Raw genomic sequence first — 15765 nt, 5'->3', positions numbered from 1 at the left:
TTCAGATGATGGACTGGTGATGGACAGATGATAGACTGGACTGATGATGGACAGGTGATGGACAGATGATGGACTGACGATGGATAGATGATGGACTGGACTGATGATGGACAGGTGATGGACAGATGATGGACTGATGATAGACAGGTGATGGACAGGTGATGGACTGATGATGGACAGATGATGGACTGATGATGGACTGATGATGGACAGGTGATGGACAGATGATGGACTGATGATGGACTGATGATAGATAGGTGATGGACAGATGATGGACAGGTGATGGACTGATGATGGACTGATGATAGACAGGTGATGGACAAATGATGGACAGGTGATTCAAAGTTCAGCTCCAGACTTCTTTCTTTCTTTCTTTCTTTTCTTTCACAGTCATCGTTAAACTCTTCCCGGAGTCTGTTGTTGATCACGTCCTGGTCTGACCAGTGTGGTGGTCTTTTGTCTGGACCTGATCTGATGATCTGATGTGGTCTGGATGGAGAACACTCAGTGAAATCAGATTTTCTGTTTTCATTAATAAAATAAAATAAAAAGTTGATCAGAAACACATCAGACACTGAACAAAGATCAATGATCAATAATCAAGCTTCTATCAAATAAATACAGATGACACACCTGATCAGGTTTGAGTTAGTTTTTCCTGTTTCTGTTTCCAGTCTGATCCAGATCATCCACAGTCCTGAACCTGATCCCAACCCAGCTCCTCCTCAGTACCTCTGACCGGATCATTGATCTATAATCAGTGACTGGATTAAAGGCCTGTCACTCAGTGTGAGAACCAGTGAAGTAACAGCGCCCCAACAGGCTGAACACACATATTACAGACACACTGACACCTGGGCCGGTTTTTCAAAAGTAATCTGCTTGGATTTTGGATAATGGATTGGATCAAATCTTGAAAATGGGTTTTTCAAAAGAAAAAAAGGATTACGTGATCGGATTAGATCACGTGATCTAATCTTGGTTTAGATCTGGATCAAACCTTTAGTTTGGGTTTTTTAGAACTTTTTAGCAGGATTGGGATCACTTTGATCCAAAAACTCAGGATTATACTGATTCCATCAGAAGGGTGGATTCAGCGTCGATTTCAGGCCCAAAATATAATCAAACTTTAAAATTGTATCAAATAATACTGTATTTGGATCATGCAGTATAACCTACAAGATATCCTATTCATTCATAAGGTTTTAATTTGATTTGTTCATCCATCAGGCTACAGTGATTAGGTAAGCTATAATGTATTCAGCCTTTCAGTATAGGCCTACAGCAAAGTAGAAAGAGTTTGGCCTCATAAAATAATCTCCCAAACAGCTGTCAATATTGACCACAAATAATATATTGAATTCTGTCATTAATTAATGTGTATTCATCACAATCAAAGATATTTTTGTTTTGTTTTTAGATCATTTTTTAGTGATGCATGCAATGATAAAACAGAATAACAAAGCAATGGCAATGACATCGCTGGTTTTTGAAATCCAAAACAAATCCAAATCAGAAACAGTGTCTAACTATTGTGTCCCTTGTTGCTCGTTCTGGCAGAATGCAGGAGGTTGGTCAGGGTCTCCAAGGGGCTCAGGTGCATCATTGTCAGCACAGAGAGGGACTTTGCGCTTGGTAGCGATGTTGTGCAGGACAATACAGGCAAGGGTTATGTTGCAGGCTTTCTGTGGTTCAGGGCCCAGTTTTTTAAAAGTTTTAATCCGGATAAAATTGATCCAGATTTGGTAATCCTTTTTTTTGCTATCCATGATCATGTAATCTATTTGACTTTTGAGCCGGTTTTTCAAAACAACATCAGATTGGATCAATCTGATCCAGATAGAAACTTTTCAGGATCACCAAATCTGGATAACCAGCGCTCAAATAGGATAGGAAATCACAATGTAGGAACCTCAGATTACGTAATCCGTTTTTTCTTTTGAAAAACCCATTTTCAAGATTTGATCCAATCCGTTATCCAAAATCCAAGCAGGTTACTTTTGAAAAACCGGGCCCAGGAGATAGACAGAGCCCGGTGGTGATCATCACATCAGGAACATGATGTCACTGTTTCAAACTTTATTAAACGTAGTTTATTTTACATAATTAAATAAAACAGTTGATCTTTTACTGAAGTTAAAGTAACAACACTGATATAAAAATACATGTTTCTGGATGTAAGTGATTGATAGGAACAAAAATCTAAGCAATCAGTACAGTATTGATCAGTATTGATCAGGAACAGTGAACAGCTGCTGTAATTAATCCAACACAACATTATGATAGGATTCCCACAGAGACAGAGCTTTTTATTAAAGAGGAAGATCCTTTTAGTTTAACCAGAAACATCTCTATATATCACTACCAGACTCCACTGACAAAAACAGGGATTTTACTGGGAACTGCTGGAATACCACTGCCTCCATCTGTTAGTGTGTTTGTGTTACTTTGTGGTACTGTAACTGGTAAAAAAAGAAATCAGATACTCTACTGAAGTAAAAGTACCACTGCAAGGCCTCGTCTGTGGCATGTTAGCTAAGGTTAGCTGCTTGTGTTTGACACACTGTGAATGAAATGTAATGAGTCCAGTTTTCTGAGACTGTGGTAAATAAAGGACGGAGAGACAAGGGTACATCTGTGGTGATGTTTTTCATAAGTGTCTATGAGAAAAACTGAGGTTGAAAGAAGAATTTTCATCCTCCAGACTGTTAGCTAGCTATCTCTCCTGCTGTTCAACCTCATACTAGTTCTCCCAGTTCACCCAGTCCTCCCAGTGCTGATCTGTGGCTGTGAATCCCATCACACGCCTCTTCAGCTCCATCTGGAATTTAACATTTGAAGTTTTCACAGGATTAACAGAAGAAAACAATTTGATGCATATGCTACATGCTAACACCTAAAAACACAACACAACAGTTGGAGCACCTTTAGCTTCTGTAATGTGAAGCTAAGCTAAGGTAGGATACATTAAGCTAAGCTTAACTAGGCTAAGCTAAGTTAAGCTACTGGGGGTCGTTGTTGCCTGACATCTTGATGATGATGAAGCTGATGATGATGAAGAGTTTCCTGTGTAGCTCTTCAGGAAGTGGTCCAGACTAAAGACCATCCCCCAGCCAACATCAGGGTCCATACTGATGAAGTCATCCAGGTTCATGTGACTGTCTGAGGGGGAAACGCGTGCTGTCACCATGAGGTCACATTGAACACATCATCTGACCTGATAAGGTAACAGGAAGTGTTGTTACCTGTTGTGTGTATGGGGGGGTAAGGTGGGGGGGGCATCCTCCAGGATCCATCAGGGGTCTTCATGTGAGATCGATCAGATGCAAAATTTAACAGGAAGCTGTCAGCAGGTATAACACGCAACTTCCTGTTCAAGGAGAGACAGGTTCAGGTGTGTTACCTGTGGTATACAGGTGTGTTACCTGTGGTCAGGTGTGTTACCTGTGGTACTCAGGCCTGATGTTGTGGTCTGAGCGGAGGGCCTGGGCTGCGTACAGTTTCAAGCTGCAGGGAAACGACAGCTCAGAGTCCAGATCATAGATCAGAGAGTCCGACTGAAGACTCACCTGCAGCAGGATCACGTGGTAGTCCTGAAACAGACAATGATGTCATCAATTATGTCACTATTATCTCATTACTGTTATTATTCCATGGAGTGTCTGTGACATCACAGACCCAGATCACCGGCTGGTCTCCTTGTCCAGACTTCTGTTTCCACAGAGGAACCTGACGGAGAACAGACAGAGAACTTCTCAGAACCTGACAGATGTTTTATAGAACCTTACAGAACCTGACAGATGTTTAATAGAACCTTATGGAACCTGACAGATGTTTTATAGACCCTTATGGAACCTGACAGATGTTTTATAGAACCTGATACGTTGCTGTAGAACGTGGCACAGATGCTCTGGTAGCTTCGCGTTCTCCTGTGTGCTCTCACCATTCTGTTCTCGTTGGAGATGAAAAGCACAAACAGCTGTTCCAGTGGTGCGGTTCTCTCCGTTCTGACAAACTCACAGAGTTTCCAAACATTTTCTTCACTGAAAAACAAGAACAAACAACAGAACGTCCAACAGTCAGACAGTAGAACCAGTATCACAGAGTATAACTCACAGTATCAGAGTATAACTCGCAGTACCAGAGTATATCTCACAGTACCAGAGTATAATTCACAGTATCAGAGTATAACTCGCAGTACCAGAGTATATCTCACAGTACCAGAGTATAATTCACAGTATCAGAGTATAACTCGCAGTATCAGAGTAACATTTACCAGTAACAGCTGGTATAAACGCAGTTTTCGCGGGTCGGTGTGATTCTGTCTTCACTCTTCATGTTGCGGTGTTACGCTGACATCGCTCCGCCGGAAGTAAATATAAGACGTCACATCCAGTATGGACGGTGGCTTTTCAAATTAAAAGCGTGAAATTTCAGTTAAAGATTTTTATTGATCATTAAAACTGTGATTTAAAACTTATTTCAGATCCGATGGTGAATAAAGCTCAAAGGAAAATCAGAGTTATCTGCACAGTGAAGTTTTTCACATCCAACACGACTGAGCTGAACCTCATTAACCATCATGTAACCTGTCTGTTACATGATGGTTAGTTACAAAGCGATGGTGTGGATCACCTCAGGGTGCTGGGGCTGAGCCGAGGATGAAGGCAGGTGTTGGTGTTCACTAGGGGCTTCATGTTTTTCACCGCAGATTTAAAATCACTGTTCTCAGGTCAGATCTCACTGATAAGACTCATCAATCACCATGGTAACAACAAACAGTTGATGAGGCGACAAACAGCTCAGAACATTTGAGTTTAATTAAAAACAGACAGGAAAAAACAGTCAACAACATCATATCTTAGCAACCTCATCACCGACTCTCAGCTGGTTGCCGGGCAGGTTGCTAGGTGAAGAGGCGGATGGTGGCATCGGCTCCAGAGGAGAAGATCCAGGGCTGTGTGGGGTGAAAGGTCACATCCAGAACACCGAGGTCATGAGTGATCACATGACCTCTGAGGACCTTCACCGGGACGATCAACGGGTTCTGCAGCAGGTCGCTGGGGGTGGGGGTGGGGGGGGTTAGTGTTTATCTGAGTTTATTATTGTGTATGTGTGTGTGTGTGTGTGTGTGTGTGTGTATTACTTGTAAACAGTCCCGTGACAGATGATCACTGATCCGTCATCGGATGCTGATGCAAAGAGAGGGTAAACTCTGTGATAGGCCACACCCCTCACCGCCTTCTTATGGTGTCTGCAGACAGGAAGTGATCAATATTAATATAAAATATCAATATTCTGTGACGTACTGGTTCATTCTCACAGATGAGACAGGCGAGAGACAGGCGAGAGACAGGCGAGAGACAGGCGAGAGACAGGCGAGAGAGGTGAGTGACAGGTACGTACCGTAACATCTTGTATGGTTTGGTTGAGAGGTCGAGGTCGAACCAGCTCAGCCTGCAGTCGTAGCTCCCACAGATCACATGATCACCTGCAGACAGAAGACAAAAGATGAGTCAGAGGCTCCGCCCCACAGCAGTGATGTCACATGATTAATAATGATTCATATATCAGTAAGTTTAATCAGCCAGTAAGCTTGGTATTGTGGTGGATCAGGTGAATCAGGTGTTGTGGTGGATCTGGTGAATCAGGTGGATGAGGTTTTTGTGGTGGATCAGGTGGATCTACTTACCCCCGGGGTGGACCGCCATGCTGGAGATCCACTTGGAGTTGGCCTGTAGTTTTTTGGTCATTTCCTGTTTGACCAGGTTGTAGATCCGGACCGAGCGCTGCGTAGCCACGAAGAAGTAGGGCCGGACCGGGTGGAAGGATACGCACTGAACCAGACCTTTGTTCCTCCTGAAGGGGTTCTGGCTCCGCCTCCGGCTCACCTGGTGGATGAACACCTGCAGGTGGCTCGAGTGATCCGGCATCACCGAGGCCAGGTAGTCTCCTTTAGTGTGCCACACCACCTGGTGGACGGCCTGAGGGACAACACCGATCGATCAGTTCAGCCCAGGTATTGATCAGGACTCTATAATCAATCACTCACTCACTTTGGGATGTTGGATTCTGAGGCGGATCCCCTGGTTTAGCTCCTCCCCCTCAGCCTCACCCCAGGTGACAGGCCCCGCACCCTCTGCTGGCTCCACCTCGTCCTGACCTGAAAGGAGTCGCTCTGACGCTGAAACAACCTGTCTGTCTGCCAGAGAGGGAGACAGGAGCAAGACCACCGAGTCCCTAAAACACAGAGAGAGAGGTGTTCAGAGAGAGACAGGTATTCAGAGAGAGACAGGTATTCAGAGAGAGACAGGTATTCAGAGAGAGACAGGTCCTCACAGGGCAACAGCCAGCAGACAGACAGACGGGTTTGGGTTCCAGGCGACACTCTTAACAGCTCCGCCCACCTGGACTGTCTTCATACAACGAGATGAACGCACCTCCCAGAACCTGACCGAGCCGTCATCACTACCTGGATACACAGAGAGAGAGTATATGGAGTACACACACAGTACACAGAGTACATACAGAGTACACACAGAGTACACACAGCGCACACAACCTGAGCTGCTGTGTGTGATGTTTCTATAGCGACCAGCAGCATGATGTCATACAGGTGAGGTACCTGATGCGAGCCACTGTCCTGATGGAGACACACTGATGGACCGAACGAGACCACTGTGACCCTGGTACACCTGAACACACACACAGGTGACACACATGTATCTTTGTGAGGACCAGTTTCAGTTGCGTCACCGGGGTAACCGTGGTTACCATAGTTACAGTGGTTGCTATAGTTACCAGAGACTGTGTGGTGGGGAACGGCTGCAGGTCTTTGGGTTTAGGAAGTTTTGGAATCAGATCCTCTGGATTCACGTTGACCTGCAGAGAGACAGACAGGTTACTGATCACTGATTGGCTGCAGGTGTTCTTCAGGTGTTATCAGACTGCTGAGTGAGGTGGCGGTAGTTACCCTCATCTTCCTCTGGCGGGGGCACAGATAAAGGTCGAGGCAGCGCTCAAACCTCTCGTGGATGAAACGAGGAAACGCAGGAACCTGACGGAGGCTCGAGAACCGCACCGGAACAAATGGCAACTTCCTGTCTGACGGATCCTGCTGCTCCCACAGAGCCCGCTGCACACAGACAGGTGGAGAGACAGATAGGTGGAGAGAGACAGGTGTAGACAAAGGGGATGAGTCATAGTTCTCTCTGTGTTATAACCAGGTGAGTTGAACAGGTGAGCTGTGGGTGGTACCTCCTCATCTGTGAACAGGTACTCAGGTGGGGGGTTGTAGGACTCCTGGTGACCAGGGAGAGGGATTTTGGGGGCGGGCAGGTGCATCTTGTGTTTGGCCAGAATGGACGAGTCCTCAGTCGACCACAGGTCATAGTAACGACCCCGACTGTCGTCCTCCACCCGACGAGGTTTGATCCAACCCATCTTTATAGCATGGACCAGCTTAGACACCTGAGGGCAGGTGAGACAGACAGGTGAGAGAGAGACAGGTGACAGAGAGACAGGTGAGAGAGGTAGAGACAAACAGGTAGAGTGTTTTACCTTCTCCTTCTCAATCAGTGAGGGGATAAAGCTGCGTTTGTCTGCAGGTCTGTTGGTGACCGGATGAATCATCACATCTTTACTGAAGAACTCCACTGACGGCTGAGGGGGGGGAGAAGATTTGAGGTCAAACAGACTGAAAAGAAGAATCAGCTCAAAGCATTGTTAGAAGCACGAACAGGTGAACAGGTGTTCAGGTGAACAGGTGTGCAAGTGTCTGTCCAGCAGAGACATGTTAATAAAGGTTCACCTGAAAACCTGGACTCACAGTCTTAAGGGCGGAGCCTCAACTGAGTCACCTGAGCGTACCTGGTACTCGTTGAAGTTGACGTCTCCGAACTGTCCTCTCTGCAGACGATTGACCAGCTCCACCTGGTCGTCCGACAGGATGATGTCACTACCTGTCTGCTTGTCGTGGACTGTTCTCCTGCACACAGGTTAGCACTATTAGCATTCTCACTCTAAACCAATGGAGGAGTTAGAATCATGCTAGCAGACTCACCAGTAGTCCGGGTTCTCCATTTTGTCCAGGAAGTCGTCGAGTTCATCCTTATTCCTGATTGGTTTGTAGATCTTCTTCCCATCCAGGTCGTAGCCAATGTGAGGGAAGTCTCTGTACCACTCCATGGGAATGTTCCCCACTGTGTTCCTGATGTCCTGAAGAACAGAACGACAGAGAACGAATGAACATCAGAACGACAGAGAACATCAAAATGACAGAATGACAGAGATCAGAGAACAACGGAGAATGTCAGAACGACAGAACATCAGAGAACAACAGAACGTCAAAGAACATCCAAGAACGACAGAACAGAGAACAACAGAACGTCAGAGAACGACAGAATGGCAGAGAACGACACAACGACAGAGAAAGACAGAGAACAACAGAGAACATCAGAACATTACAGAACATCAGAACGACAGAGAACATGTGATGAAGAGCAGCTGATGTCCTCAGATGTCAGAGAGGACTGATAAACAGTGGAGACCCCAGAGGAACCTGAAGAACCCACAGGTTCTCTGATCTAAAAGAGGAACCTTCCTCACCTCCTCATCTGAGGAGTCGTGTTCGTACTCGTCTTTCTTCTGTTCTTCCTTTCCGTCTGTCACTCCTCCCTCCTTCCTCCTCCTCTCCTCTGTCTGCAGGTAGAACAGAGAACAGGTGACATTCTACAAGAGAACACTGAGAACAGCCGCAACCAATCAGCTGTCAGCTGACAGGTGAACTCTACCCGCTGAGCCTGCTCCTCCTTCTCCTCCTCTTCATCATCATCCGCAGCAGCGTCTAATGCCTCCTCTTCATCTTCATCATCCTCACTGTCACTCCCAGAATCCTCCAGTCCTGAGTAGACGCTGTCCTCACTGTCTGACAGATCTTCATCTTCCTCCTCTTCTTCAGCAGGTTTGTTGTTGAAGTTAAAAATCTGGAGAAGAAACAGATTTAAATTTCTGAACCAGACTCCATTCAAAAACCTGCTAATTTTAAAAGAGCTGATTAAACATGAATATCAATGATAGCATCACAAACCTAAAAATACTGAGGACACTTTCTCAGTCGTCTGACGTCACTTCCTGTGTCAACATAAATAAATCTCTCTCAGGTTGAAAACTGCTTTCTGTTGTAATCAAATCTAATTTAAGTTAAAAGTTTAAATCTGATCAACAGACCTGATCCTGAACAGGTTGAGGACATCTTAAAACCAACAGATTTTGAGTGGAGTTTGCGGTTAGCTGTGCTATGAGAGAAACAGGAGGGCTAACGTGCTAACATGCTAACAGCCATGATGCTAGCTCAGTTCTTTATGAAACTCTCCGCTTTGATCATCAGACCTCTGATGTGTCCAGCTACGTTTTTCACGGTCTGAGAAAGAGCAGAACAACTTAAAATAGAAAGATTCTTAATGGAGTTTGGTGTGGGTCTCTGTGTGGGTACTGAGGTCTGGCTAACAGTTAAATCTGTACTGTGTTAACTGCAGTTTGTGTTTTAGTTAATAACATTAATGATTCCAGTGTTAAATTATTTAACTATAGCTATGATTAGCCTGTTTATTTCCAGGAGGATCGGCCTGACAAACACTGGCCTGTCTCCACTCAGAACTCCGTTGAAAATCTGATTATTTTGAATGGCTCTGTTTCTGATGGACCGTTTATAAACTCCTCTGAGGATTAGCTGGACTCGGCCTGGTCTCTTCTTCAGTTCGGCTCAGCTCTCTGAACAGTCACACCCCCAGTACTCAGTATTTTCACTATTTATCTGTTAAATAGTAGCGTGTTAGCATGCTAATAGCTAGCCGTACGACTTCCCCCAATAATCCCAGTCCTAGTCCTGGTCCCGGTCCCGGTCCTGTCTGTCTGGGTCTCACCTGGTCCTGGTCCTGGTCCTGGTCCTGGTCCTGCTCCTCCTCCTCCTCTTTACTCCTCTTCCTTGCTGTTTTCTCTCGGACTTTCTTCATCTCTTCTCTCTGTTTGCTGCTCCGCATGCTTCCGCTGCTCTCCTCCATTACACCACGTGGGAGCCTCAAAGGTCAGAGGTCACACGTCACAGGCAGGAGAATTTAATGTTGGCGCCATCTTCCGGTCATCATCATCACCATGGTAACAGCTCTGTAGTTTGATCAAGCTGCTTGTTTTTTTTTTAATTGAAACTTTAATATGAAACAATTCAACTCAGTGGTTTTATGTCCTGACAGAAGTGTGTTTGTTTTCTACACCAGCTCAGTCCTGATACCCCCCCCCCCAGCTCAGTTACGTACTGGAGGAGGTCAGTGTGATATCATTGCCTGGTCACGTGACTCCTAAACCAGACTAAGAGGATTAGTGTGTTTGTTTCTTCAGCTGCTGTTTTTATTCACACAGAAGAAGAAACGAGTCTGTGGATGAACAGCTGATTGATTGACTGACAGATGAGGCTGAATGTGTTTCTGTTGCTGATCTGCTGCATCTGTCTGAGGAGGGTCGACCTCAGTCTGCCTGACTTCACACCTGTAACACCTCCATTGCAGGTAGGACAAGTGCATGCTGGGAGAGAATTTAAACCATGCTCTGAAGCTGATCAATACTGATCAATATGAATCAATCACAGACCTCCCACACTTTTTAACACCTTGTGAGTTTTAACATGTGTCTGTCCTGTCAATAAAGTTAACTCAGCTCAGGAGGTCAGAGGTCAGAGACCTGGTTCAGGTCTGACTCTGTAGGGACCGCATTAAATCCTGGTCTCGTTGTGTCAGGTCAAAGCGTCGGTGACGAGGATCGACTTCACTCGACTTCCTGGACTCTGTCAACGCCTGAAGAGACGCAGAGTCACCGTCCTGGTAAAACTCACTCATCTGTACACTCACCTGTCACCAACCTGTTCACTCACCTGTTCACTAACCTGTACACTCACTTGCCCCCCCGCCACCGTCCAGTGTCAGCTGGAGAAGTTCTGTTGGTGGGGGCGGGGCCGGGGGCGGAGTCAGGGGCGAGGTCAGAAGAATCAGTCTGGTCAGGTGTGTCGCTGTCCACGGGGCTCCAGGTGTTCACATTTTTTTGTCCACAGTCTCTGAAGCTTTACATCATACCCGTGACGTCACAAACCAAGTTTTTCTGTTTTTGTAAAAGAATCAAACCTTTTACATTTTACATGTAAATAATTTATTTATTTGATAACTTATTGTTTTTATGTGTGAAACTACTCGTGTTGATCATGTATTGATTGATGTATTGGTCTTGTATTGACTGTATCTTATAACATTAAACAGATGTTGTGTATCACATGGTCTGATGGAGTAATCAGTGTTTTTTTTTTTTTAAACTTTATTTCACATTACAATTTCCTGAACATTTCAAATTGAAGTACACATCAAATTACAAAAAACTCATTTGAGGAAACATTTGCTTGCATTTGAAACACTACAAGCTTACAACACATTAACAAGATAATATAAAATAAAATAAAATAATCACAGGGATTGACATTTTAACAAAAGTGCTTTAAGCGTATTAAAAGATAGATAGACTGATTTTCTTCCGATAAAACCTTTAGGGATGTTATATAGTTTTTAATTTCATTTTTAAAACAGTTTATGGTGGGTTTGCTGTTTTTCCATTTATTCTTGTGTATATGATATTTTCCCACAACAAGAATTATGTTCACCATTTTGGATACCTTTTTTGACAGGCCGTCCATATAAACCATCTCTTGGAATATGTTAAACGAGGAATTGTTAATCTCAATATTTAGCCATCGATAAACATCTTTCCAGAACAGCATTGTGAGAGGTAATCAGTGTTACCACCGGGCGGCGCCGCGCGGCCTGATGACGTTTTTTGTTCCAACGTTTACGTCTCCAACAAACCAGACGAGGATAGGAAGTGACGCATTTGGACCTTCAAAATAAATTATATTTCTATTACATTTGGTCTCGCGGCTTGTCCGGAAACAAAGTGGCCATATTTACTTACACTACTCACAATAAGTTAGGGATATTGTGAGAGACTCAGAGGATGTCATACATACACTTCAGAGATTTCTGGGATAGAGAGGCAATTGTATTGGGGTGATAGACACACCTCATTTTGTATTTTCCACGTAATGGTCTCACTGTGTACAGTGTGCCTTACATATTGGGGCACTCATGCAAATAACAATATCCCTAACTTATTGTGAGTAGTGTATTTACATTTAACATTGATTAAATGTTCTGACATGTACGTGTTGCGGTGATATATAATATAATATAAACTTCACAGTAAAATAAAACATCTACAGACGTGTGGTGATGCTTTTATTCTGAAGAAGCCACACAGGAAGTATAACCTGTGTGTTTTGACGGTAAATTGTCGGTGTGGGGCCGCAGACAGACTCGGTAACGGTCGGTGAATTGAACCAGATATCCGTGGATGTAACGGTGGATTAAACGGTCAAACCGTGTTTCTCCGCCAGTTATTAACGTTGTCTCCTCTCCCCTGTTCCCGCGCTGATTTTAAAATGGCGGCTGTTTCAGCAGATTACGGTGAGTGCTCTGAGCTGGAGCTAAGCTAGCTAACGTTAGCATGTACGTGTAAGAAAACACAGTGTTAGCATGCTAACTACCATTAGCAGGTCAACAGCTGGACTGTTTCTGACGGCTTTAATTCGAGTAGTTTCTCTTCGTGATATTTTCTGTTCGTCACTCAGTTCGGTTCAAACTCTACAGTCATATCGTCCGCAACGTTAGTCTGTTAGCTAACCTGCTAACGTTAGCCTGTTAGCTAACGCCTGATATTTGAGTGTGTACAGATTAAATCAGCAGGTTGATAACATTTTACTCAGAACTATTGATCGATTATCAGCTGTCAGCTGGTTGATTAACGTAAACTACAGTTTGTCACGTGTCAGTTTCTGATAAATAAATGTAAACCATCCACACTGGAACTGAAACCTGAGGTGTTTGAGAGTCCAGGTCTTTGTGTTTGTCATGTTTGTCAAAGATTCAAAGAGTTTTTATTGTCAATTTCTCTATATTGGATATACAGAGGAATCGAAAAAACGATTCTCTCGTCCTAGTTACATAATAAATATAAAAAGTATAAAAGTATAAAAAGTAACAAGTGTAGCAAAAATAATAGACAAAGTACGAAGTGGCGGTAGTGCAAAGACAAGTAAGGTGCAGATATAGTGTGCAGGCTGAGGTAGAGTCTTTGTATGTAGTGAATGTCAGTCCAGGGGCAGGGGGCGGAGGGGGGAGGTAGTTAGTGGAGTTCAGCTTCCTGACAGCCTGGTGGAAAAAGCTGTTCAGTAGTCTTGAGGACCAGGCCCGGAGGCTCCAGTACCTCTTCCCTGAGGGCAGGAGGCTGAAGAGGGAGTGGGAGGGGTGGGAAGAGTCCCCAGCGATGCTGGTGGCTCTGCGGGTGAGGCAGGTCTGGAAAATGTCTGTGAGGGAGGGCAGAGGGGCACCGATGATCTTGCTGGCTGTATTCACTATGTATTGCAGGGTCTTCCTACAGGAGGCAGTGCAGCCTCCATACCACACAGTGATGCAGCCAGTGAGGACACTCTCAACGGTGCCCTAGTAGAAGGAGCACATGATGGGGGAAGGAACATGTGATCTCCTCAGTTTGTGGAGGAAGTAGAGGTGGACTGAGCCTTCTTGGCCAGTGATGTTGTGTTGCTGGTCCAGGAGAGGTCTTCAGAGATGTGCACCCCAAGGAACTTTGTGCTGCTCACCCTCTCCACAGCAGCACCGTTGATGGTCAGCGGGGGGATGCCATGATTGACCTCTCCTGAAGTCAACCACAATCTCTTTGGTCTTCCTCACATTGAGGAAGAGATTGTTGTCCTTACACCACTGGCTGTATGGACTTGATATTGCGCATGACCAGGTGCTCGAAACACTTCATGATGATGGAGGTCAGTGCTACGGGCCAGTAGTCATTGTAGCTGGATGGGTGGGGCTTCTTTGGGACCGGTATCACTGTTGTCGCTTTGAAGCAAGTTGGGACTATTGATTGGCTCAAGGAGACGTTAAAGATGTTGGTCAGGACATCCTTGAGCTCTTCAGCACAGTCCTTCAAAACACATCCAGGTATGTTGTCTGGTCCCGCTGCCTTGCGTGGCTTGATCCTGGAGAGGGTCCTCTTCACGCTGTCAGGACCCAGACAGATGGCCTGTTCATTTGGGGAAGGAGTTGTCTTCTGTGCTGGTGTGTTGTTTTGCATGTCAAAGCAGCCAAAGAAGGCATTTAGACTGTTGAGCAGTGTGATGTCACTCTCACAGGTCCGTGGTGTGGGTTTATAGTCTGTGAGGGTCTGAATGCCACGCCAGAGAGACTGTGCATCTCTGGTGTTGCTGAATTGTCCAGATATTTTCTTACTGTACTGTCGTTTTGCTTCACTTATTCCACGGGAAAGGTTGGCTCTGGCTGTTGCTAGTCCTGAGTCTGTTCAGAGTGAAGGAGCTGTTATGGATCTGATTGATTGTGTCTCAGGTTGCAGCAGCCCGGAGCCTTAAACTCAGAGTTCAGTGGAGTCGACATGTGAACAGACGGACAGGAGTCCAGCACAGACAGACATCAACCAGGACCAGGATCAGAGAGTCAGGGTGGCTGTGGCGTCATCCTGGTGGAGGAGTAGGCTGATGGAGAGCGACTGTCGGATCCCTGTGGCGTGTTGTCGGCCTCGAGTCCTCGTCCTCCACGCCCTGTTCTGGGGCCTCGTCTCCCTCAGGTAAGTCTGTCCTCAGAGGTCAGAAGTTAGTCTGGGGTTCTGGTTCTGGTTCTGACCTGCGTTTGTGTTTCAGGGTGTTCGGAGCAGCCCTGCTGAGTGAAGAGAAGACCCCAGGTACCAGCAGTTCACTAACTTTACCCATGATGCTGTTCTCCTTCAGTCTGACCTCTGACCTTCTTTCTCTGTAGCAGTCAGACCTGTGGTCGCCCCCTGCTGGCTGCAGGAGGAGTTCGTAGTGACGGCCGTGTGTTCGCAGTGTAACGCCTTCCAGACGGTAAGTCCTTCAAAATAAAAGCATCACAGTGTTCCTGAAGGCAGCATCAGTGAGAGGTTCATAGTTGGTTTGGTGTTGGTGTTTCAGAAGTCGTGGTCGGCCTGTGGACAGACGGGATACGTGGAGAGAGTGAACTGCACCAAGTCCAACAGAGACGAGTACAAGAGGTGAGGAGGTGGGAGGAGGGAGGAGGGAGGAGGGAGGGAGATGGGGGGCTGTATGAAGAAAGGAAACAGAGGAATAACCTGCTGCCCCTCCTCCCCAGCTGCCGCTCTGCAGTGATGGAGGAACATCTCTTCTGGAAATTCGAGGCGGCCATGTTGGCTCTGATGGTCGTCTTCGCCGTTCTGGTTGTTGTCCGTCAGCGATGGCTCGACCGCCTGGCATCTGAAAAGGTCCGCCGACAGATCGAGTCCATCTAGTACACCAGAGAGACCTGGACTGAGAGGTTTTGATCCTGCAGCAATACTTCAACTGTTTAAACTGATCCAGATTCAGAGTTTGGACTGAGGTGGATCAGGACTACAGAAACCTGCAGGGACCTGGACTTGAACGATGAACTTTATTGAACATGATGTTAGAGATAGAAGGAAGCCAGCACAGGGTCAAACACTACAGCCGTGACATCATCACCTAAACCCTCTCTGATTGGTCAGAGTGAGCTGATGACGACGTGTTTTATTTTGAAAGTTTGACTGTAAATACATTTGTTTTTCTGCAAAATAAAATGAAACTGAAACTGA

General features: G+C 45.6%; 3 protein-coding genes across 5 annotated transcripts; 1 reads left to right on the top strand and 2 right to left on the bottom strand.

Annotated features, from left to right (window-relative positions):
* Window positions 1-2064: 2064 nt before the first annotated feature.
* Window positions 2065-4654, bottom strand: ntaq1 (N-terminal glutamine amidase 1). 2 transcript variants are annotated; one of them, XM_018686624.2, is made up of 6 exons: window positions 4277-4654; window positions 3944-4043; window positions 3679-3729; window positions 3445-3593; window positions 3246-3370; window positions 2065-3162 (listed from the first exon to the last, which is right to left on the bottom strand). In XM_018686624.2, exons 1-6 carry the CDS (start codon window positions 4336-4338, stop codon window positions 2993-2995), a joined length of 657 nt encoding a protein of 218 aa, XP_018542140.1. In that variant the 5' UTR covers window positions 4339-4654; the 3' UTR covers window positions 2065-2992. The 2 variants fall into 2 exon arrangements, with proteins under 2 accessions (XP_018542140.1, XP_050925667.1); XM_051069710.1 differs by lacking the exon at window positions 4277-4654 and adding an exon at window positions 4237-4260.
* Window positions 4655-4802: 148 nt separating this feature from the next.
* Window positions 4803-10095, bottom strand: bop1 (BOP1 ribosomal biogenesis factor). Of its 2 annotated transcripts, none has more exons than XM_051069709.1 (16): window positions 9934-10095; window positions 8793-8988; window positions 8608-8700; window positions 8063-8217; window positions 7870-7987; window positions 7561-7662; window positions 7258-7470; window positions 6974-7135; window positions 6802-6882; window positions 6626-6695; window positions 6340-6472; window positions 6057-6240; window positions 5693-5984; window positions 5407-5491; window positions 5147-5254; window positions 4803-5060 (listed from the first exon to the last, which is right to left on the bottom strand). In XM_051069709.1, exons 1-16 carry the CDS (start codon window positions 10059-10061, stop codon window positions 4907-4909), a joined length of 2274 nt encoding a protein of 757 aa, XP_050925666.1. In that variant the 5' UTR covers window positions 10062-10095; the 3' UTR covers window positions 4803-4906. The 2 variants fall into 2 exon arrangements, with proteins under 2 accessions (XP_050925666.1, XP_018542119.1); XM_018686603.2 differs by having other exon boundaries at window positions 8793-8984; window positions 9924-10091.
* Window positions 10096-12353: 2258 nt separating this feature from the next.
* Window positions 12354-15765, top strand: jtb (jumping translocation breakpoint). The gene is made up of 6 exons (XM_018686627.2): window positions 12354-12557; window positions 14511-14748; window positions 14822-14862; window positions 14937-15022; window positions 15110-15189; window positions 15288-15765. Exons 2-6 carry the CDS (start codon window positions 14660-14662, stop codon window positions 15442-15444), a joined length of 453 nt encoding a protein of 150 aa, XP_018542143.1. The 5' UTR covers window positions 12354-12557; window positions 14511-14659; the 3' UTR covers window positions 15445-15765.

Source organism: Lates calcarifer, linkage group LG3, assembly GCF_001640805.2.
Source record: "Lates calcarifer isolate ASB-BC8 linkage group LG3, TLL_Latcal_v3, whole genome shotgun sequence".
Taxonomy (NCBI): Eukaryota; Metazoa; Chordata; class Actinopteri; family Centropomidae; genus Lates; species Lates calcarifer.
The sequence above is the reverse complement of the archived record's forward strand: the minus strand, read 5'-3'. Positions and strand labels throughout refer to the sequence as shown.

Excerpts from the sequence above, each read along its gene's own strand:
- ntaq1 (XM_018686624.2), bottom strand. The coding sequence starts at position 4,338 with ATGAAGAGTGAAGACAGAATCACACCGACCCGCGAAAACTGCGTTTAT. Across the intron at positions 3,594-3,678 it reads GAGACCAGCCGGTGATCTGG|GACTACCACGTGATCCTGCT; the intron begins GTCTGTGATGTC and ends TGTCTGTTTCAG. Across the intron at positions 3,371-3,444 it reads ATCAGGCCTGAGTACCACAG|GAAGTTGCGTGTTATACCTG; the intron begins GTAACACACCTG and ends CTCCTTGAACAG.
- jtb (XM_018686627.2), top strand. The coding sequence starts at position 14,660 with ATGGAGAGCGACTGTCGGATCCCTGTGGCGTGTTGTCGGCCTCGAGTC. Across the intron at positions 14,863-14,936 it reads GAGTGAAGAGAAGACCCCAG|CAGTCAGACCTGTGGTCGCC; the intron begins GTACCAGCAGTT and ends CTTTCTCTGTAG. Across the intron at positions 15,190-15,287 it reads AACAGAGACGAGTACAAGAG|CTGCCGCTCTGCAGTGATGG; the intron begins GTGAGGAGGTGG and ends CCTCCTCCCCAG.
- bop1 (XM_018686603.2), bottom strand. The coding sequence starts at position 10,061 with ATGGAGGAGAGCAGCGGAAGCATGCGGAGCAGCAAACAGAGAGAAGAG. Across the intron at positions 8,218-8,607 it reads ACGACTCCTCAGATGAGGAG|GACATCAGGAACACAGTGGG; the intron begins GTGAGGAAGGTT and ends TCTGTTCTTCAG. Across the intron at positions 7,988-8,062 it reads ATGGAGAACCCGGACTACTG|GAGAACAGTCCACGACAAGC; the intron begins GTGAGTCTGCTA and ends ACCTGTGTGCAG.